Source organism: Prionailurus viverrinus, chromosome E2 (genome assembly GCF_022837055.1).
Source record: "Prionailurus viverrinus isolate Anna chromosome E2, UM_Priviv_1.0, whole genome shotgun sequence".
Classification (NCBI taxonomy): domain Eukaryota; kingdom Metazoa; phylum Chordata; class Mammalia; order Carnivora; family Felidae; genus Prionailurus; species Prionailurus viverrinus.
The window spans coordinates 54,623,281-54,643,413 of NC_062575.1; the positions used below are offsets into that span (position 1 = coordinate 54,623,281).

General features: G+C 60.5%; 2 protein-coding genes across 4 annotated transcripts; one reads left to right on the forward strand and one right to left on the reverse strand.

Annotated features, from left to right (window-relative positions):
• The first annotated feature begins 3,256 nt into the window (after positions 1-3,256).
• Positions 3,257-12,581, forward strand: PTOV1 (PTOV1 extended AT-hook containing adaptor protein). Of its 3 annotated transcripts, none has more exons than XM_047835830.1 (13): positions 3,257-3,415; positions 6,742-6,879; positions 6,995-7,077; positions 7,159-7,216; positions 7,304-7,411; positions 8,957-9,112; positions 9,593-9,679; positions 9,781-9,854; positions 9,931-9,988; positions 10,296-10,400; positions 11,823-12,020; positions 12,109-12,178; positions 12,449-12,581. In XM_047835830.1, exons 1-12 carry the CDS (start codon positions 3,272-3,274, stop codon positions 12,118-12,120), a joined length of 1,221 nt encoding a protein of 406 aa, XP_047691786.1. In that variant the 5' UTR covers positions 3,257-3,271; the 3' UTR covers positions 12,121-12,178; positions 12,449-12,581. The 3 variants fall into 3 exon arrangements, with proteins under 3 accessions (XP_047691786.1, XP_047691784.1, XP_047691787.1); XM_047835828.1 differs by lacking the exon at positions 3,257-3,415 and adding an exon at positions 3,855-4,173; XM_047835831.1 differs by lacking the exon at positions 3,257-3,415 and adding an exon at positions 6,263-6,442.
• Positions 12,582-13,388: 807 nt separating this feature from the next.
• PNKP (polynucleotide kinase 3'-phosphatase) lies at positions 13,389-19,562 on the reverse strand. The gene is made up of 17 exons (XM_047835827.1): positions 19,442-19,562; positions 18,996-19,159; positions 18,295-18,341; positions 17,647-17,958; positions 16,700-16,779; positions 16,553-16,610; positions 16,372-16,479; positions 15,996-16,067; positions 15,004-15,052; positions 14,826-14,896; positions 14,648-14,740; positions 14,477-14,573; positions 14,328-14,389; positions 13,943-14,052; positions 13,777-13,864; positions 13,636-13,697; positions 13,389-13,549 (listed from the first exon to the last, which is right to left on the reverse strand). Exons 2-17 carry the CDS (start codon positions 19,144-19,146, stop codon positions 13,432-13,434), a joined length of 1,578 nt encoding a protein of 525 aa, XP_047691783.1. The 5' UTR covers positions 19,147-19,159; positions 19,442-19,562; the 3' UTR covers positions 13,389-13,431.
• Positions 19,563-20,133: the final 571 nt, after the last annotated feature.

The window sequence follows — 20,133 nt, forward strand, 5'->3', positions numbered from 1 at the left end:
ATAGATGGCAAATGGCACTTATGCCCATCTAAGCACTTTGAATGTTTTAATTAAGAACATTTAAACAGACATTCAGGGGCGCCTGCGTGGTTTAGTGGTTGAGCTAAGGCTGACTCTTGGTTTTGGCTAAGGTCGTGATCTCACGGTTTATGAGTTCGAGACCCAAGTGGGGCTCGAGCTGCGGGGGGTGTGGGGGGCGGGGGTTATGGAGCCTGCTTAGGATCTCCCTCTCTTTCTGCCCCTCCCCCACCCACTCACACTGTCTCCCAAAAATAATAAATAATCATCTTTTCTGTTTTCTGTTAGGACCAAGATCTTTTCTTTAAGTATTCGTTTCCCACCTGTCAAAAACATCATATTCTTTTATAAGCTACTTCTGCAAAGCACAAGTTATTTGTCATTTCCAGCGCTTTATTTTTGGGGTATTTTTTTCTTTTTTTTAAGCAACTCATTTTTATTTCTTCTAATGCAGGCTACCTGGTTTCCATATAAACAACTCTCTTGCGTTAACATTTCATTGGTTTGATAGGATTAAGTTATTAACTTAAGAGCAACCGGCATAAACAGGTTCGGTAACAGTTTTCAGGAAGTGTTGGCAGATGGGAGCAGAATTGCTTAGTCATATTAGCCCGCTAGCCTGGGCAGCGGATTTCACAGATGAAGTGGGCAGTTGCCTTTTAAACTGGCACACCGGGTAAGCAAGGTGGTTTCGGAGAGCTGTACTGTCGTCTAACTCATAATTTCTGCCTACGTTTTCTTGTCACGTTCGGGGATGTTTCCATTTTGCTCCCGCTGGAGTGTATCCTGGCGCAATTTTCTCTCCGCTTATACAATCCTGGGAATTCACACCCACGCATGCGCCCTGGTGGGCGCTGAAGGATGCTGGAGAGCAGGAGGGATGTCAGAGGAATCAGTGTGGATAGAGCAGCCAGCATCCAGCATGCAGGGCACTGGAGGAAGTTTGCGTTTAATTCTAAGGGAAGCCGCTGGGGTGTTTGGGTTAGCGAAGCGAGAGACACCGAGGAGGGGGTTTCCAGACAAGGGTTTGTGAAGGCTTGGACCAACAAGAACGGTGAGAAATTAGGATTTAGGGGGATTAAGGAGGCTTCTGTCCCTGTGGTTCTGTCTCCCTGCTGCCAGTAGTGGGTTGTCCAGACATGGATGCTTGTTGGGGCTCTGGAGGTAACTGTTGCTGTCTAACTTGTGGTCTGGGTCTGGAGAGCACCGGTTCTCCATCTGGTCACAATCCAAGGCCGATTTGGAACTCAGGGCCAGGTTGGAGCCGGCCCTGGGAACCCCTTGGGCGGGCAGCTGAGTGGGCGGGGCAAACAGGGTGGGAAATACAGCCAGCCTTTCTCCTCTTTCACTGGCCACTCCTGTCCCATCTGCTGCTTGCCTCTCAGGACTCTGACCTCTAAAGGTCTGGAGCGTCCCGGTCTCTGTCTATACACATGCCCTTCGTGATCTCAGTGTCTCATTGACTCAGACACTGAAGATTCTCAAAGTTGTATCTCCAGACTCCCCTATCTACATCACTTAGTCAACATCTCAAAGTTAACACGCATCACAAACCACCTGGCCCATAGTCTGCTCCCTTTCGCTAAGTGGCATCTCGGTACAGGCCAAAAACCATGGCATCGTCCTTCACGCCTCTTTCACTCACTCTCTGCCCAAGCCCTTTGGGCTCTGGCTTGAAATAAGTTGTGGAAGCGACCACCTCCAGAGTGGCCACCCTGCCTGCCACCCATCCCATCTATGCCTCTTGTCTGGATCATTGGCACAGCCTTCTCTGCCCTTCTGCTTCCACTCATCTCCCACCAGTTTATTTTCTTCCTCTCTTTTTAATGTTTATTTTTGAGAGCCAGCAGGGGAGGGGCAGAGAGAAAGGGAGACAGAGGATCTGAAGCAGGCTCTGCACTGACAGAACTCAAACGCATGAACCGTGAGATCATGACCTGAGCTGAAATCGAGTGCTTAACGCACTGAGCCATCCAGGCACCCCTACCGATTTATTTTCAACACAGCAGCCAGAGGAATCCTTCCAAAAAGATGTAAGTATTTCAAAAATTATTTCTCAGTAGGCCACATCTGCATAATGTAAGAATTCCAGATAGTCTAAGAGAGGCAGCTGAATCTCCTTTTCGTCGCTGTGGCCCCATTCCCTCTGCGTGCTGCCTTCTCTCCTCAGAGGCCACTGTGGGTCCCATTCCGGTAGACTTGGAGAAATGTCATTTCCGAGTATTGTAGGAGGGATTTGTCTAAAAATAAGGGAGTCTGTGTCACTCCCTTGTTGAAAACCTTCTGGTGGATCCCCAGCAGAGTGAGATTAAAATTCAAGTTCCATAGCAAGGCTGCAGGTCCCTGCTTGTGGATCCCAGCACCTCCCCATTTCCACAGCCCTCCACCCTCAGTCCGCTCCAACTGTGCCGGCTTCCCTTACTTTCCTTCTGCCCTCAGGACTTGTGCCTTGCTGTTCCCTCGTTTTAGGGCTCTTCCAGCCCATAGAGAATTGCAGGCTACCTAAAGGTCGGTACCCTGACTTCTCGTGGTCACCATGCTGTCGTCCTGTGCATTTGCTCTATTTATCACACTTATCACAAACTGCGATTATTTTGTTTGCTCCAGTGGACTTTGGGCTCTGTGGGGAACCCTGTCTGTTTTGGTCATCACAGTATACGCACTGGTCGCGCAGACTGGAAATAGTAGTACTAATAACGAGTTTTCTTTTCTTTTCTTTTTTTTTTAATTTTAATGTATTTATTTTTGAGACAGAGACAGAGCATGATCAGGGGAGGGGCAGAGAGAGGGGGGGAGACACAGAATCCAAAGTAGGCTCCAGGCTCCGAGCTGTCAGCACAGAGCCCGACGCGGGGCTCGAACTCATGGACTGTGGGATCAAGACCTGCGCTGAAGTCGGGCGCTTAACCGACTGAGCCACCCAGGCGTCCCAATAACGATTTTTAAGTTTTTATTTTATTCACTGGTGTTCATCACAATTTTTTTTTAAAAAAAGATTTAACATTTAAGTGGTTACTAGGCTGAGTAGTGATCTTATATTAACTCACTTAATCCTCATAGCCTCTTCACGGTTACCTATTACCAACATTTAAGAAACAGACAAATTTAAGCAGAAAATGTTACACAACTCCTAGTAAGTGAATACGCAGTCCTGTAATAGCTGAGTGTAGAGTGAATCAATGAACGGCCCGAGTGGCAAGAAGCCCGAGAAGGTACCTGGGGCGGTAGGCAGAGCCTTAGGGCACCGGGACCAATGGGCACGCAGCAGGGACTGGCGGCGTCTCTGGGGTCGCTGGCCCCGCCCAGGCAGGCCGCGCGGGGGACGCTGGGGTTTGTGGTCTCCGGCCCACCTAGCCACGTCACTGCCTTCAAACATCAAGTTCTCTCCTGGTGCAAGGTACGATCCGTATCCCCAAACTTCTAGGTAGGCTCCTTCGCCACAAGGCCCACTATTCCCTTATTCCTGTTCTTCCTAAGGTCTCTTGGTGTAAGTCTCCCGGCTCCGCGACTAAGGGTAGGGTCTCTTGGTATCCTGTCCCCCAGCCCGAAGCCAACTTAGTATCGTCGTCTTCGCTTATCACCCCCCGTCCACCCTTCGGTATGGCCTCTCCCGCCACACCCCCCTGAAGTTGTTGCTCGCACGTCTTCCCAGTTCCTCCCCCTCTAGCGCGAGAGGCCCAGAGCATCTTCCAATGGCCGTGTTCCCCGCCCCACACACCCTCTCCGCTTCCTGAGGCACCCCCCAGCCCTATTTTGGTACAGCCCGGCCACGCCCCCTCGCGGACGCGGTTGGTACGCGCCGCGCTCCCCCGCTCGCCGCAGTGGTTTGGCCGCGGCGACCCCTCTCCGGCGGCGCGTCCCCCGCGCTTGGTTCAGCCCAGCCCGTCTCCCCCGAAGCCGCGCGCCCGCGCCCCTCAGTCGGTGGAGCCCGCAGCCCCCCGTGCGGCCCGTGGCAGCCCCCAGCCCGCTCGGCCCGCGCCCGCCATGGTCCGTCCGCGCCGCGCTCCGCACCGCTCCGGCGCCGGGGGCCCCCTCGGGGGTCGCGGCCGCCCCCCACGGCCCCTCACGGTGCGCGCCGCCCGCTCGCGCTCCTGGCCGGCCAGCCCCCGGGGCCCGCAGCCACCGCGGATCCGGGCCCGCTCGGCCCCTCCCATGGTGAGCCCCCCGCCTTTTTTCCAGAGCCTTCCACGGCCCCGCCCCCGCCAGCCCCTCCCCCGGGCTCGGGTCTTTGTCCGCGGCCCCCTCTTCTGTGGGGTCTCAGGATGACCCAAAGGGTGGTCCCGGCTGGGGCCGGGTTCCCCCGTGGAACCCCCCCGGGTGGTACGCGCCGTGCTCTCCCCTTTGTTGCGCGTTTAGGCTGGGGTGGCGGGGGTGGGGTACGGGGGCGGGGAGGGCTCAAATTACTGCTGACTCCGCGTCCCGATTTAAACGCGGGGTGGGGGGCGGGCGGGCCGACGGCAGGCGTGCATGCTTGTTTTTCCAATTGGGAAGTTGGTCTCCGCGCAGGAAATCTGGAAATGGGGGAGGGGGCCGCGGGGCCGCGGCGAGGGGGGCCCGCGTGTTGCACTCGCGCGCCCAGGTGTTGCACCTGGGGGTGTTCCTTCCCGGGCCCGCGCGCGTCTGCACGGCGCCCGTGGCGTGTGCGCCCGGGATTTGCACGCTCGCCCAGATGTGGGATGCCCTTACGGAGTGCAACAAGCCCAAACGTAAACATCTGGCTTTGTCGGGACGTTAACTGCACACGCTTCCCCAAACCTAAAATAAGCGCATACTTTTCAAAAATCTTCAGGCGCACCTGGAATGTTAGTAAACCTGCACGTCTCGGCGTTTCACGCTTGCCCAGATGTGCGTTTTAACCTAGGCTGGCTCTCGAGTTCGCTTCTTTCATACCGTGCGCCGACGTTGTGCGTGGCATGGAGCTGTGGCAGCTCCACGCAGGCCTTAAAACAGGTTTTTTCGTATCTTAAACGTAGACAGGAAGACTCTGAACGTCTCTCAAAAGTTAAACATACCCCTCGGCTCCACTGTCTTACGGGGATGTGTTCAGCATCTGCATCTAGTTCAAAAGCGCTTCCCGGTCCTGAAACTGTGCACCCTAAGGCTTTCATTCTCCTACCAAGTACAAAATAGGCTTCCCTGTGCAGGAAACAGTTGACACGTCAAACTCACACATCTGCCCCGATATGAGATTTCCTTTAGGACCGCACTTAACTCTCGTCCTTAATTGTGGTCGTGCACTTGGACGTACCTACCCTGTTGTTGCAGGTAGACCTGAGTTTTTAGCTAGGAATTCTCGGTCTTTACGTTCTAGACCAGAACGTGTTTTAAGCCTAACGTGGTCAGCTGGCCCTCACAGACAAAGCAGACTTCAAACACGTGCTCTCCCAGTTTACGCTGACCGGATCCTAAAGTGCATTCATCTGGCCCTCCGAAGGCTCTTCAGCTGTGGGCTTTAAGCACATATTCTCCGATGTTCTCTGCCCCACCTGTGGCATCTCCAAACCCGGGACTTCAACCCCCGTCCTGCATCTCAGACCCAGCCCGGCCCTGAACGCGCACCAACATGTTCTTATGCCAAGATTCTCTTTGGTTTTCTTCCTGATCCGCTACCATTGCCCATATTCCAGAATCACCTGTCCAGGTGGAGGACGTGCTTGCTCAGGTTTTTTTGTTTGCTTTTTTAAGCTCCTGGAAAATCCGAGTTTTACTGTCTTTCTGGGACAGAAAACATCTGTGTGCTTTATAGGAAATGCAGAAAGGTGCCCTCTAATATAAGATGAAAAAGAACAACGCCCGTTAGTAATTTTTTCTGCTGCCCGGAGGCGTTTACTGGTGAGATTTGTAGGGAGTACTTGCTGCCAGCCTGTTCCAAAGCCTTTCCCTTGTTTGCTTTGAGATGTCTTTGGTTTAGGGGGAAAAAAAAGGATATCTGGGAGAGTGCCCTGTGAAGAGTAGAACGTGTAGCTTTCCTTGGCTTTGTTGCTGGAACGTTCTCTGGGTGTTCTGCAACCACTCTCAAGATGTCGTGTCTGAAACCCCTCTTGATGTTGTTACGCTCCCTCTTCCAAAAGTTTCTCTGCCTCCCTGGATGGTTCTGTTCTCTGTGCTTTGGTTTCCCTTCTCCACCCCCCCGCGCCCCCCCCCCCGCCCGGGGTCTGCAAGGGAGGGAAGGAGGGCCGGCAACCACCTCGGAAAGGTTGGCAGGATCTAGAGGAGAGAGTCCAGACTTTCTCTTGAGGGCCATGGGGGGCTTTGGAAGAGTTTTCAGCGTGGGTGGGTTGGGGCAAACCCATGTGCCAGGCAGCCAGCTGCAGCGCAGACTGGTGTGTGCATTGTGGGGGCTTCATGGAGGCCTGGACCCTCGGACCGCTGGCTTCTGAGTTGGGTCAGGACAGAGGGACCAAGAATTGATCGGGCCAGGAGGGTGAGTGAGTGGCATCTCCTGAAGGGGGAGGGATGGTATTCCGGGCCAAGGGCACAGCTGGAGCAGGGAGCAGACCAGTGTTGAGGTGACAAGTGGCCGGGGAGGAGGGGCTCGTAGTGGCAGGGAAAGGATATGTAGGTCAGCCACTTGGGGTCTTTGACTCCTGGGACTAGTGGTTTGGACGTGGCCTCGGGAGTTTCTGAGCAGGGGGTTTGGGTCTGAACGCTGGGTTGCGTGTGGTGGACAGGCTGCCCCTGCGGGTCCTTCAGCCTCGGCTTCCCCCCTCCCCTCTGCCGCAGCAAGGTGCTCGGGTCTTTGGGGCCCTGGGTCCCATCGGGCCCTCCTCGCCTGGGCTCGCCCTCGGGGGCCTGGCTGTGGGCGAGCACCGGCTCAGCAACAAGCTGCTGGCCTGGAGCGGCGTCCTCGAGTGGCAGGAGGTGAGCTGCGGGGTCCCCTCGCGAGCCCGGGGGTGGGGGTGGGGGGCTGGCCCTGTGTGTGGGGCGGGCCCGCGCACCCAGGTTGTGCCCGGTGACCCCCCCACCCCGCCCCCAGAAGCGCAGACCCTACTCGGACTCCACGGCGAAGCTGAAGCGGGCCCTGCCCTGCCAGGCCTACGTGAACCAGGGCGAGAACCTGTGAGTGGCGGACAGGGGGCGGGGGTAGGTGGGTGGCCGGGGCTCCCCTGACTCGCCACCCCCCCCCTTCCCCCACCGCAGGGAGACCGACCAGTGGCCGCAGAAGCTCATCATGCAGCTCATCCCGCAGCAGCTGCTGGTAAGACCCACCTCCGGCCTCCCCAGGCCCGTTTTCCTGGGGACCCCGCCCCTGGCGGTGACCCAGCTGTCCCCTGGCCGCCCACAGACCACCCTGGGCCCCCTGTTCCGCAACTCCCAGCTGGCGCAGTTCCACTTCACCAACAGAGACTGCGACTCCCTCAAGGGGCTGTGCCGCGTCATGGGCAACGGCTTTGTGAGTAGAGCGGGACCCTTGGGCGGGGGGCTGGGGGCCCAAGGCCTCCCTCCGAAGGAGTCTTGGTCCGTGTCTGAACACGCGGGTGTCAGGGAAGGCAGAGCACGGAGGACGCGGGCGGTGGTGCCAGGGATGCAAGTGAGTGGAGGGCCCCAGCTGGCCCTCCTGGGACCTAGGAGCCTGTTGGGGACACGGCACGTGGCAGGGACCCAACTGAAGATGGCCATGGGGGTGCGGGGAGGGTGAGCCGGGCCAGGGGGATACTCCGTGCTGGGGCCATTCCCTCATCCGGCAAGCAGGGCTGGCGGTGGGACTCCTCGGGGCGGTTAGCGGGAGTGAACTTGTGTGGTGTTGGAGGAGGCGGCCTGCACGTGTGGTCGACACCTGGTCAGCGTGGGCTGGTGAGTGACTGTGACACAGGGCTGTCAGGGGGTGAGTCTGGCGTGGTCTCTGCAGCCCCTCCGGTCTGGGCCCCAGCGTCTCATGCGGGCCCTGATCTCAGCGGTGAACACCCCCACCCCGCAGGGGTCTGGTTGCCGAAGGGGACAGGTGCTCGTAGGGGGTGGGTGGCAAGAGAGGAGAGCGGACTCTCCGCTCGGGGCACCACAGGACTCGGCTCTGGGGTCCCCTTTGGGACCAAGCGCCTCCTTCCGCCTACTGTGTGGGTGGGCCATGACCCCCAGTGTCCAGTCCCTCGGGGCCCGGACAAACCGGGGGTCGTGATTGGCGCAGTCTCTTGCCCGATGGGCCGGCCCTGACCTCAGCGCCACTTGCTGAGGGCCTGCCATCTGCCTGGCCGACGGGCCCGAGGGCCACAGGGGAGAAGCGCGCCAGCACGCTCCCTGTGCTACCTGGCCGGTGACACTCCTGGTCCTACTGGTAGCTCTGGGAGGACGGACCGCGCCTTGGTCCGGGAAGGCAGGGGACAGGTTCCCTGAGCAGGTGGCCCCTGGGTGACAGGACAAGTCAGGGGTATTCCCCGAGGTAGCCGCCTCTTTGTCCCGACAGCCCAGGTAGAGAGGCCTGTGACACTCCTTTCTGACGTCATGCCAAGGAGGCATTGGCGTCTCGCGTAAAGACGTTTATGTAGCGGCGACCACGGGACTGTCGTTAAGCCATCTTACAGATGGGAAAACTGAGGTCCAGAACATGAAGTGATTTGCACTGGGGCACGCACGTAGGAGGGAGTAGAGCTGGGGCTGCCCCCAGTGCCTCCCTGGAGGCGGCTCGGCCGAGGCAGGCCCTACTCTGGGGACAAAGCGGCATCGAGAGGGGGCGACGTGGGGGGGGGGGGGGGGAGGTGCCACCCTCTCAGGATCCTCCTGTCTCAGCGGTGGGTCCCAGGCCCTCACCACAGATTGACCAGCTGAGGGAGACCCCCAAGTGCACATTCACATGCTCTTGCCTTGTGCTGTGGCCTCTCACTTGTCACGGAAGGCCACAGGGCGACTTTGAGGACTTCTGTCCAGTGACGACCTGTCCCCAAGACAGGACAGTCTCTGGTTAGCTTGGAGGGGTCTCTGACTTCCTGCCCCCCCCCCCCAGGCGGGGTGCATGCTGTTTCCTCACATCTCCCCCTGCGAGGTGCGCGTGCTCATGCTCCTGTACTCGTCCAAGAAGAAGATCTTCATGGGCCTCATCCCCTACGACCAGAGCGGCTTTGTCAACGCCATCCGGCAGGTCATTACCACGCGCAAACAGGTGTGCTGGTGGAGCCCAGGCCAGCCTTGCCCCAGACTTGTCAGCGCGGCTTGGGGGGGGGGGGGGGAGGGCGGTTCTTCACAGGAGGGCCTCCTACACACAGCAGGACTTGGAGGTGGGCGGCAGGCTTATGGGGAGGGCTGCTATGCGGCTGGAAGGCTCTGGAGGGTAACTGTCCTGGTCCACCCCTTGCCAGTTATTTATGAGTAGTGTTCCTGTTTGTGCAACAAATTGTAGGGTTGTCTGGGTCTTAGGGGCAGACCCTGTGAGCTTTGTACCCCAGGTTGAGCATCTGAGACTTGTTCTGGGGCACTGGGGAGCCATGGAAGGTCTGTGAGCAGCTGAGGGGCAGGGCCAGCTCTGGGGCTGTGGCCAGACTGCCTGGAGACGGGGGCCAGGGTCTTCAGGACAGCTCTGAGGTTCCCCAGAAGCATCCCTGGGGCACTCCCAGGCATCGGCCCCACTCGTCTGTTCCCGCAGGCGGTGGGTCCCGGCGGGGTCGCGGGCCCAGTTCAGATCGTCAACAACAAGTTCCTGGCGTGGAGCGGGGTCATGGAGTGGCAAGAGGTGAGTCCTGGGGGAACCTGGGCGACCTGAAGACCAGCGTGTCTTCGCTGACTGGGGTGCCTCCCCGCTCCTGATGTCTCCCCTCTTCCTCTCCCCAAAAGCCCAGGCCTGAGCCCAACAGTCGGTCCAAGAGGTGGCTGCCGTCGCACGTCTACGTGAACCAAGGGGAGATCCTGTGAGTGCCGGGCTGGGGGCGGAGGCAGTGTCTTGCCAAGACCCAGCTTCCTGACCCCCGTCCCCTTGCCCCGCAGGAGGACCGAGCAGTGGCCAAGGAAGCTGTACATGCAGCTCATCCCGCAGCAGCTGCTGGTGAGTGTGATGGGAGGCACTCGGCCTTTGTGACAGACAGCAGACCATGGGGTGGCCGGGGCGCTTCCCCGAGAAGGGGGCACCAGAGTTGCCGGCTGGAGAACATCCTAGACGGAGGGACAGCACGCGCCAGGGCCCTGTGGCCAGCTTGTCCGGCAAGTGAAGATAGGCGGGTGTGGACCCGGTGGAGGTCAGAAGCCGGGGCGAGGCCTGCAGAGCGGCACGGGGGATGGGGGCGAGGCCGGGCGGCATAGTTGTGGACCGTTCTGGGCACCCTGTCTCACGGCACCGTCCGGCCTGCCCGCAGACCACACTGGTGCCGCTGTTCCGGAACTCGCGCCTGGTACAGTTTCACTTCACCAAGGACCTGGAGACGCTCAAGAGCCTGTGCCGGATCATGGACAACGGCTTCGTGAGTGCGGCGTGTGCGGGCCGGGCGAGTGGGTGGGGGCGCGGCCGGCCGGAAAGCCCCCCCCTGGGCAGACAGGGCCGGGTCCGCTCTGTGTTTGAAAACTAGAAGACGGATGTGGCTGTTTCCCCAAAGCCAGCTGGGGAGAGAGTGGCGGCAGCCCCCACGGTGACGGCCGGTCGGCCTCGTGTCCAGACACCTGTCGGCTCCCGGTCCACGGGACTCCCCGGGTCTGTGCCGTCCCAGACACGTTTTATAGATGGGGAAACTGAGGCTCAGAGTAGGACTCGCACCCGGTGTGGTACCGGCCTCCAGGGTCGACTCAGAGTCTCGAGGGGCTGGAACCACTGAGTGCTGACCCGGTGCTCCCAGGTCCCTCCTCCACGGGGACCGGGTTTTCTCATGGACAATCCGAGGCTCCGGAAGAGCCCTGCCAGGCAGCGAGGTCTGTCTGCTCCCAGCCCGAGCTCTCAAGGTGCCGGCTTATCCTCCAGCGGGTCTTGACCTCAGTTTGCGAGGGGAGGTGCGTTGTCTCGGTGCTTGTGAAAGCACAGCCGTCGCCACGTTTTGTGGACGTTTGCAGTCACAGGCCGGCATGCGTCCCCAACTATCTGATTCCGTCACAGCAGCGCAAGTGCGTTTGGAGGGAGGGCTGTGTATTTCTTGTGTCACAAAAGTTTGAGAGCACAGCGCTCCCGCGGGGGAAGCTGGAAAAGCCGCGCATGCACCTGGCCGGCCCTGCCCAGCGTTCCGCGCTCCCTCGGTGGGGCCGGGGCTCAGGTAGGAGCTCCAGAGGGGCTCCCCCCTGGACACCTGCCGCCGCCGTCTCCCCAGGGTGGCGCACAGGAAGGCACAGCCCCTTGTGGTTTGAGGGGCCTTGGGAGTCCTTGAACTCAGCCTCAGTTTGCCCACCTGTAAGCCGGGGGTGGTGACTGGAGAGCAGGGTCCAGGGAGGCAGAGCGGGAGCGCTTCTCCTGAGGTGGCTGTCCGTTCGGCCGCGTCCCTGGTTTGAGGGAACAGTGTCGTTGACAGTTCACTGGGGATTCGTGGTTGGCACTTGAGCTGCTCCAGGGCCTACGTGTGGGGGACTTAGTGCTGGGCTTCCTGGGGCCCGAGGGGGCTTCTGCGAGCCATGGCCACCTGGCGCCTCGGGGGCACTCTGCGTACTCGCCAGCCCACCATCGCCCTGCTTGTCGTGGGCGCCGTGGTCTCCTTGGAGCACATCGCAGCCAAGTCCCGGCGCCTCTGTGCAGAGCCCGTCGGTCCCCAGGCCGTTGCGGGCTTGTGTGTCCTTGTCCCCAAGCGGTAGCGACACCAGGGCCGGGGGGACGGCGGTCAGGATGCAGCGTGCCGCGGCTCCAAGGGGCGCCGTGGGGAGGCGCATCCGCACCGCGGCCAGACGGTGACCCCGCCCCCGCCCGCCAGGCCGGCTGCGTGCACTTCTCCTACAAGGCGTCGTGCGAGGTGCGCGTGCTCATGCTCCTCTACTCCTCGGAGAAGAAGATCTTCATCGGCCTCATCCCCCACGACCAGAGCAACTTCGTCAACGGCATCCGGCGCGTCATCGCCAACCAGCAGCAGGTCCTGCAGCGGAACCTGGAGCAGGAGCAGCAGCAGCGGGGGGTGAGGCCGGGACCCCCACCCCCCACCCCTCCCCCCACTTCCCAAGTCCCCGCCACTGACGCAGCCCCCCTGCCTTCCTCCCCCGCAGATGGGGGGGTAGTGGCCACCCCCAGGCTGGGCCCCTCCAGGAGTCACAGACGAGGCCCCCGCCAAAACCGGTGAGTGGCACCCGGCCCGAGTGCACGAGGGGCCCTCTGAGGTGTCTGGGGCTTGGGGAGCAGTCGTGTGACTCTGGTCTGGAGACCGGAGCCGAGAGGCATGTCGGGGAAGCTTCCGGTAGCCCCAGGCCTCCTGGGAAACTGCAGCCCTCTCCCCCAGGAGGTGGTGGAGCCCCAGGCGGGGAGAGGGCTCGCCCCTTTGAGCCAGGGCCCCTCCCTGAGGAGCTGGGAGGCCCCGTCCAGCCCCTCCCCTTCTGCTCCTGCCCCCAGGTCAGATGCTTCTGAGCAGGGGCCCCTGGGATGGCAGCTGCCCAGCAAGATGGGCTGGAGGACCGCGTCGTGAGCTGTCTCCAAGGACGGTCTCCACCCCTGTACGTTTCCCCAATAAAGTCTTTTAAAAGCCTGTTGGCCACCGCACTCCATGTCCAGAAGCCTTGGCCGGGGGTCCTCAGACTGGGTGGCATTGGCTCCCAGAGAGCTGATGGCCCAGCCCGCCCCCTGCTGTGGGGGGTGGGAACGTGCATCCTTGTGATGGGTGGGGGGGGCGCTCTGAGAACACCATCACCTGAGCGAAGATGGACGGGCTGCACGTGGAGCCACCTATGCCTTCAGTGGCAGGTCGGTCCCCAGACTGCAGGCCCCGCCGTGCCTGGTGGTCCTGTCTTCGAGGCCAGTCGCATGCCTGGGTTCTGCTCCCCGCTGCCGCTGGGGTTCTCTCTCCATCCCTTTGGGTTCGACAGGTCGTGCTTGGCCAGCAGCAAACACAAGCTGGGGCCGGGGACCTGCCCCCTGTGACTGTGTTCCCAGCACCGCCTTTACTGCTGCAGGCCCTGCCCCAAGGTCAACTTCAGCTCGCAGTTTCTCACCAAATCCAGCTCTTATCCTCAGGGTCACAACACACATGCTCCTGCACTGGTTCTGCAGCCCGGCAGCCACGCGCAAGGAAGACCCTACCCCACCCCCCCGGGGGGCCGTGTCCCTTGCGGGGACTCCCCAGCCTCGGTCTGGAGCACCCACGGCCATGGGCTGAGAGGCCTCAGTTACTCCGGTGGGAGAGGCATCTGGCCAGACACGCTCAGGACAAATCCCACCCCTGTATCCACCCCGGGAGTCCCCCCCCCCCCCCCCCCCGCCCCCGCTTGGGGACTAGCCAGGTGCCAGTCCTTGGCCGGGCAGACCACCCTTCTTCCCAGCACAATGGTGCCCGAGCTTAAAGGAAAACCATTTATTGGGGGTTGGGGGGCAGGGGCAGCTCAGCCCTCTGAGAACTGGCGGTACAGCCGCTCGAGGGGAGGCTCCACATTCAGCCGGAACGGGATTTCCAGGATGGCCGAGAAGCCTTCCGCCAGCGTCGGGGCCTCGAACTGCTTTCTGGTGGCAGGGGTGAGGAGGGGAGGTGAGACACAGCCCGGGCCCCTGGCGCCCACCCGCTTGGAGCCTCCCTGCGGCGGGCTCACCTGTAGCCAAACATGACGACGTCGGACACGGGGGCGTGAGAGGAGCCCGTCATCTCTCGGAACTGTGGGGGGTGGGGGTCAGGGGTCAGGCTGGGAGGGAGGGCTGGGATGGAGGGGGGCGGGGGGCACGGGCCAGCTCACCCGGTTGTTGTGGCGCGCCTGCTCCAGCGTGGCGCCGAAGAGGAAGCAGCGGCAAGGGACCCCTGCGTCCCGGGCGCACTTAATGTACCTGTTGGGCCAGGAAGGGGCCGGGCTGGTGAGGGGCCCCAGGCCCGCCCTACAGAGGTCACCCGGGGGACCCTGGTACCTGGCCCGGGTGGGAGGGTCCGGGTTTGTGTTGTCGATCACAACCCGTTTCCTTTGCTTTAGAGCGGTCTCGCACGTGGTCACGCAGCGCTGCCATGAGCCCAGGGTGTCCTGGGGGACACGGCAGGTCAGGAGACCCGGTCGGGGGGGGGGGGGGGGGGGGGTGGGGCACGCAGGGACCCAGAAGAGGCACAGAGACCCAGACGGAAGTGGGGAGTGAGCACCAGGACAGGGGCGGGGAGGCCTTGCGAGGCGGCACGGAGACCTGGAGGGGAATCGGCAACCCAGTAAGGAGGGGAAAGCGAGCGAGGGGCCGGGCAGCACGGCCCTCGGCCTGGGGCGTGGGGTTAGGGTTAGGGTTAGGCCTGGGGCGTGGGGTGTCTCACCCGGTTCACGTGGACGTAGCCAGCCGACACGAGATGCTCCTGCAGGAAGGTGGTCTTGCCAGCTGTGAAGCGAGGGACGGGATCAGGGGGCGCCCGAGGACCCAGAGAGGGGCTGGGGCTTCCGGATGTCAGGGGGTCAGGTGTCTCACCCCCAGGAAATCCCACGGCGACCACCACTTCAGGGCTGTGACTCAAGAGGGAGCTGGCCTCAGGGAGGTAGAGCGGCCCCGAGGGGGAGACGGTTCTCTGGGAGGGGTGGCCGTGATGAGTGTGACTCCCGCCTCCCCCCATCCCCCCACCTCCCGCCCCAAGGGCCTCACCGGGTCAAAGGTGGGGAGCACAAAGCTGGCGACGGGCCACTTCAGGAAGAACTCTTCCGGCGTGGCGAAGGGCAAGCCAAGGTTGAGGGCAAACTGGGAGAGGAGGCGGGGGACGCAGAGATCAGACAAGGTGGGGACGTAGCTCCAGGCGGGCGGGGGGTGGGGGGGTGAGCCTCACCAGACGGTCCGCACAAGAGAAGTCTTTCTTCTTCCGCCCCGGGGCCCAGTTGGCTGGGCGTCCGGCTGCGTCTGGAACACAGGGGACACACCCCCGCGTCCACCAGCAGCCTTGGGGACACACGTTCCCCAGCCCCAGTGGATCCATCCGCACACCCTCCCCATCCCCAGGCCCTTACCTCCCACAAAGACACTGTCCCCTACGGAGATGGGCACGCCCTCGTTGGCCTGGGGAGGGACAGGTGACGGCAGTAAGGAGCCTGCTTCCACATCTCCCTGGAGATGCTTGGCTCAGTCGGTGCCCTGCTGGAGGCGCCACCCTCAGGCCACTTCTCACTCCCTTCACCGCCACCGCCCAGATCCTGGGCTGTTCCATCCTGGTTTGTGGGCTTCTGCCCTCACGGTCTGTTCCCCACATGGCCACCAGAGGGTGCCAGTTCCTGCTCATGTTGACTCCCCCACCCCTCCCAACCCTACCGGGCACCACCCCCTTGCTCCCCTGCTGGGTAAAGGGGAAGCCCTTACCTGGGCCCTCAAGGCATCACAGTCCCACACCTACCTGCCCTGACCTCATACCCCTCTCTCTCCCCCTCATCCACTCAGGTCCAGCCACCCAGGCCTCTTCACTTTCCCTAAACACCCTAGTCACAGACCTGCCTCAGGACCTTTAATTACACTTGCTGCTTCTCCCACCTAGACCACTCCCCCTAGATACCCTCATGGCTCCCCCCCACAACCAGCTTCAGGTCTAAAAAGCACCTCGGAGAGACCTTACCTGACCACCGCAGGTACACCCTGCCTCATCTTGCCTCGCTTCCTCCCACTATTTTACACACCAGCGTGTGCACGTACAGTCTGCACCCTCACTGGTATGTGGGTGCCCCAGCAGGCCTGTCCGGTACACAGATACCTTCAGCTCAGGAAGCTGATGAACTTCAGAACAATTGCACACACAAAACAACCAACAAGCGACTGATTTCCTCCTTGACTGCTCTGACTTTCTGAGTTCGAGAGCATTGCCCTCACCTACCGACAGAATGTGACACAGAAGGCGAGGACCTGGGGAGGGGAGGAGAGGAAGAGGAAGGAGGCAGGACGGCAAACCCCGGAGACCTGTGGAGGGGAGGCCGGGCAGAGGGAAGAGGGGAATGACCCGGACGCCGAGGCTCACCTGCTCCCGCAGATGGTCCCACATGCCGATCACCGGCTTCCGGTACAAGCCGGCGTGCGTGGCCACCAGCACCTGTGGGTGGGAGTCACTGAAGGCAGACACCCTCCTGGGCTCCTTCCCAGGATCCTCCAAGGATGCTACCCCAACCCTCACCAATCCAGAGAGAGCTCCCGGTGCCCCAGGACCGGCCACTTCTGATGAGTTTCTCAGCATAACCCCGCCCAGACCCCGCCCTCCACCTCCCCACTGGCACTTACGGCTTCTCCCCAGGCCCCTGTCCGCTCCTCTCTGTGCCCCCAGCTCAGCATCTCTGTTCCCCTCTCTCTGGGTCCCCACCCCCCACCTCCACAACCCTCCGACTCCCTGGCAGCCATACCTGAAAGGGAAGGCCCAGCTTCTCCACCACAGCCTCCACCTTGGCCTTGAACTCCTCTGCCGGCAGCTTCCCGCGCCCGATGCCCATCTGGTTGGTGAAGATCACCAGCTGGGGAGCACACGGATGTCACCTGGTGCCCTCCTCGCCCGGGCCCCAGCCATCCCGCACAAAGCACACGCACCTTGTAGCCTTCCGCATCCAGTTCCCGGAGCTTACGGGGAATCTCTAGGTACAAGATCCTAGGGCGGATGGGAAAGGGGAAAGGGGTAAGGTGACGGGGGACCCCCTGTGGGTGCCTCACTCACCCCCTTGTTCTGCCTCCTATCACCTCCAGTCACTGGGGCCAGTGGGAAAGACCTTCCCAGAGCGGGTGGTGATGAGGGTCCCATCCAGATCAAAGGCGGCCACCTGATGGTCAGTGAGAAAAGAGGAACAGCGACACTGTTATGCCTCCCATCCCCCCCCTCGCAAGGCGGAGACTTACCACTCGCCCTTCACCCCTAGGGAAACTGAGTCACAGAGCCTCCACATTTTACGAGAGGGCAAAGCCACAGCAAGGATGTGTCCCTGACACCAGAGCGTAGAGCCTAAATCTTTACCCTACTGCCTCCCACTTCTTCTAAGCGCCTCAGTATTCCAGTCTTTAAAATGGGTTTCACGGGGCACCTGGGTGGTTCGGTCGGTTAAGCGCCCGACTTCAACTCAGGTCATGATCTCAGGGTTTGTGGATTCAAGTCCCACATCGGACTCTCAGCGTAGAGCCCGCTTCAGATCCTCTGTCTGCCTCTCTCTGCCCCTCCCCTGCTCACTCTCACTCTCTGTCGCTCAAAAATAAGCATTAAAAATTTTGTTTTTAAGGTCCTCCCCTGGCCTTCACGCCAGAAGTCTAATAACCCTGTAAATAAAAACAGGAGTGGGGTTGTTTGGGTACTAACCGCGTGTCAGGGGCTGTGCCTCGTGCTTTGCATGGATTCAGCATTTTACTGGGGAGTCTAGTGGCGCTAAGGACACGTGAAGTAAGGACACGTGAGCTCGGGTCTCTGCTACAATGTGCTACACCTGCTACCATGATTGTGGCTCGTTGCTGAGGTTACTGCGGGTCAGGCCGGAGCTGACATACATCCACGCCCCCAGCGCCTGTCATCAGGTCCACTTCTCAGACAAAAAAAACAAAACAAAGTGGAGGCCTAGAGAGGTTGAATGACCTGCCCAGGGGCACACAGCAAACTTAGGGCCAAGCCCCCGCCTGCGTGGCTCCTTCAGCTTGGCCCTCACCTTGCCCCGGGGCTTCACCCCAGGTGCTGTAAACACTAGCAGCTTCTCAAAATTCTCCCAGCCGGAGGATGAGGAGGATGACTTCCGCATCCGCTTCTTCTTCGGTGGTTCAACGTCCCCTGAAGCGTCTGGGGCCACCGGAGGGGTGCCAGGTGGAGTGTCTTGCTGGCATTCAGACGTGCGGGCCTCTTCCCAGCGCAGGGTTAGCGGGTGGAGGCCGTTGACCAAATACAGTGTGTCCCCCACCCTCAGAGAGCCTTCTGCCCCCGGACTCAGCTCCTGGGTCCCAGCAGTTGAAGGGTTAATACCCAGCTGCAAAGGGAGAGAGCGGAGCTGGCATTAACTGCATCCCCCACCAGGAACCTCCTCTAATTAAACGGGACTTCTTTTCCCCACCTGCCAGTCAGATCCATAAGCCCCGCCTCTTCGCTGTGTACCACCAATCAAGAATCTGGAAATGTTACAGGCCGCCAGCCTTATCCAATTTAAATGTGGATGGATCCCCAACTGAAGAAGGTAATACGCCGAGGCTTCTCTATTGGCCACACCCCCTTCCCTCCAAACCAGATTTTTTCCAATGGGCCTGTTCCCGGCCGGGTTGCTATTCTTGCCCAACGCCACCCCCAGGCCTCACGGAGGAACTGGTACCTGTTTCACGGCCACGGTCTTAGTCCCAGGGTCTGCGACCAGCTCCACTGAGGGTTGAGAGGGTGGAGTCAGAATGTGCATCCTTGTGTGATCGTTTTCCTCATTACTGGAGAGCGCGGCCAGCTTTAAGCCACAGGATGGGGGCCACAGCACCCATTCCGGAGGGAAAAGCAGTTTATTTCTAAATGGGATCGGCTCTCTCCTTTATATGCAGGAATCAGATAAAGGCCTTAGGACTGCCTGTGACGCGGGTTCTCGCCTAGGGACAGGGCGCGCATTTTTTCCGTAAAGAATTGGCTTCTCTCTGATGAGCCGTGTGCTTAGGTGCAGGTCCTGGGCTTCTCCCGTTACCACCTAGGCCTGCGTAGTACTTCTCACCATAGGATCTGCTCTCTCCTTGTCAAGGGTCGTGACCTGACTCAAGCCTTCCCGGTGACCTGTAAGCATCCTCCTCTGACACCTCTATAGGGATTGGTTCTATCCTCTCCCCACTAAGGCGCCTGGCTAGTTCCAGGTCAGGCACAGCCTCTTTCTCTTCCTATACTCTCCAGAGGGCACCTATCAACTTCAGGACTAGCTACACCACGCAATTCCGCCTGGTGGCCAAACATCTCCCTTACTGGACCGGCCGTCCAGCTTTCCTGCACTGTGTTCCCGCTCCAGCAGCGGGCCACACCCCCTGCAGCCCCGGCCCCGCCCACCTTGGTTTCTGGAGCACTTCCGGTCGGTAACCCGGGTCAAGGGTCCCCGGCCGAGGACCAGGGCTTGCCCGTCCGAGGGCAGGAAGATGGGGGGCGCACTCCCAGGGGGGCTCTCCAGCCACAGGCGGCCCTGGGGCTCCACCTCGGCCATCCCTAGCGCCGGCCTAAGGGGAAGTAGGTAAACAGGTTTGATTGACAGAACGCCCTCAAATTGCCACAGGAAGTCCCTCCTCCTCCCTCCCCGTCCACCAGGAATTTCCCTTCTTCCGCTGAAGGGCCCGGAAATCCCACCCTCTTGCCGGCCTCAGGCTCGCGCCGTTTCCCAGGCGACGACGCCCCGCTCAGTCTTGCAGCGAGCCCGGACCCCTACGTCCGAAGGCAAAAGCCAAGAACCTCGCGCGCGCCCTCAGCCCGGCCCACGCTCACCATGCCGGACCGGGGCTCACCTGCCACTTGCGACCAGGGAAGTCCGGCCCGAGGCGCTCTGCCCGCAACTCCACCGGCTTCTTTCTCTGTTTCTCGGCGGACGGAAATGACTCGTCCTACGGAAGGGGGCAGGGCCTTGGCTCCTCCCACTACAGGAGCCCCGCCCCTCTCCAGACCTGCCCCTTTGGTCCTCCGGTGCTCTGACCTTCATCTCTCCCGCAGCAATGGACGGCTCGGGCCAGTAGGGGGTGTGGGTCTTCTTTTCGCAGATTTTCTTTCCACGTTGAATTCTGTAACATTCATTCCCTTAGTTATAGCGGGAGAAACTTTTTTTCCATTTGATGATCATTGCCAGTCCAAGAAATCTCCTCCCCCGACAGCAGCCCTGACCCTCAATACTTCGATTTTCTCATCTGTAAAGTGGGGATAATCGTTTCCATTCATGGGGTTACTAGGAAGATTAAAAGAGTTAATACATGTTAATAACTTTATAAAATTGTTTGGCTGGTAGTTCGTCCTGTTTATGTCTCATCTGTTGCGCATTCCTCCGGTGGTGGTCTGATGGGAGATGAAATTACAGGTTTACTGGACCCCGCCTAGACTTGGGATCAGGTGCCAATTTCAGCTCTGTCAGGCAGAAAACCCCCGGCCTCAAGTGGAGGTTCCTGATTTTGCTGGGGTCTATGTGGACTCAGAACACTGATTTCTTAAA

Excerpts from the sequence above, each read along its gene's own strand:
- PNKP (XM_047835827.1), bottom strand. The coding sequence starts at position 19,146 with ATGGCCGAGGTGGAGCCCCAGGGCCGCCTGTGGCTGGAGAGCCCCCCT. Across the intron at positions 16,068-16,371 it reads AGCTGGGCCTTCCCTTTCAG|GTGCTGGTGGCCACGCACGC; the intron begins GTATGGCTGCCA and ends TCCCACCCACAG. Across the intron at positions 13,865-13,942 it reads GACCCTCCCACCCGGGCCAG|GTACATTAAGTGCGCCCGGG; the intron begins GTACCAGGGTCC and ends CTGGCCCAACAG.
- PTOV1 (XM_047835828.1), top strand. The coding sequence starts at position 4,003 with ATGGTCCGTCCGCGCCGCGCTCCGCACCGCTCCGGCGCCGGGGGCCCC. Across the intron at positions 9,680-9,780 it reads GGGTCATGGAGTGGCAAGAG|CCCAGGCCTGAGCCCAACAG; the intron begins GTGAGTCCTGGG and ends TCTCCCCAAAAG. Across the intron at positions 9,855-9,930 it reads GTGAACCAAGGGGAGATCCT|GAGGACCGAGCAGTGGCCAA; the intron begins GTGAGTGCCGGG and ends CTTGCCCCGCAG.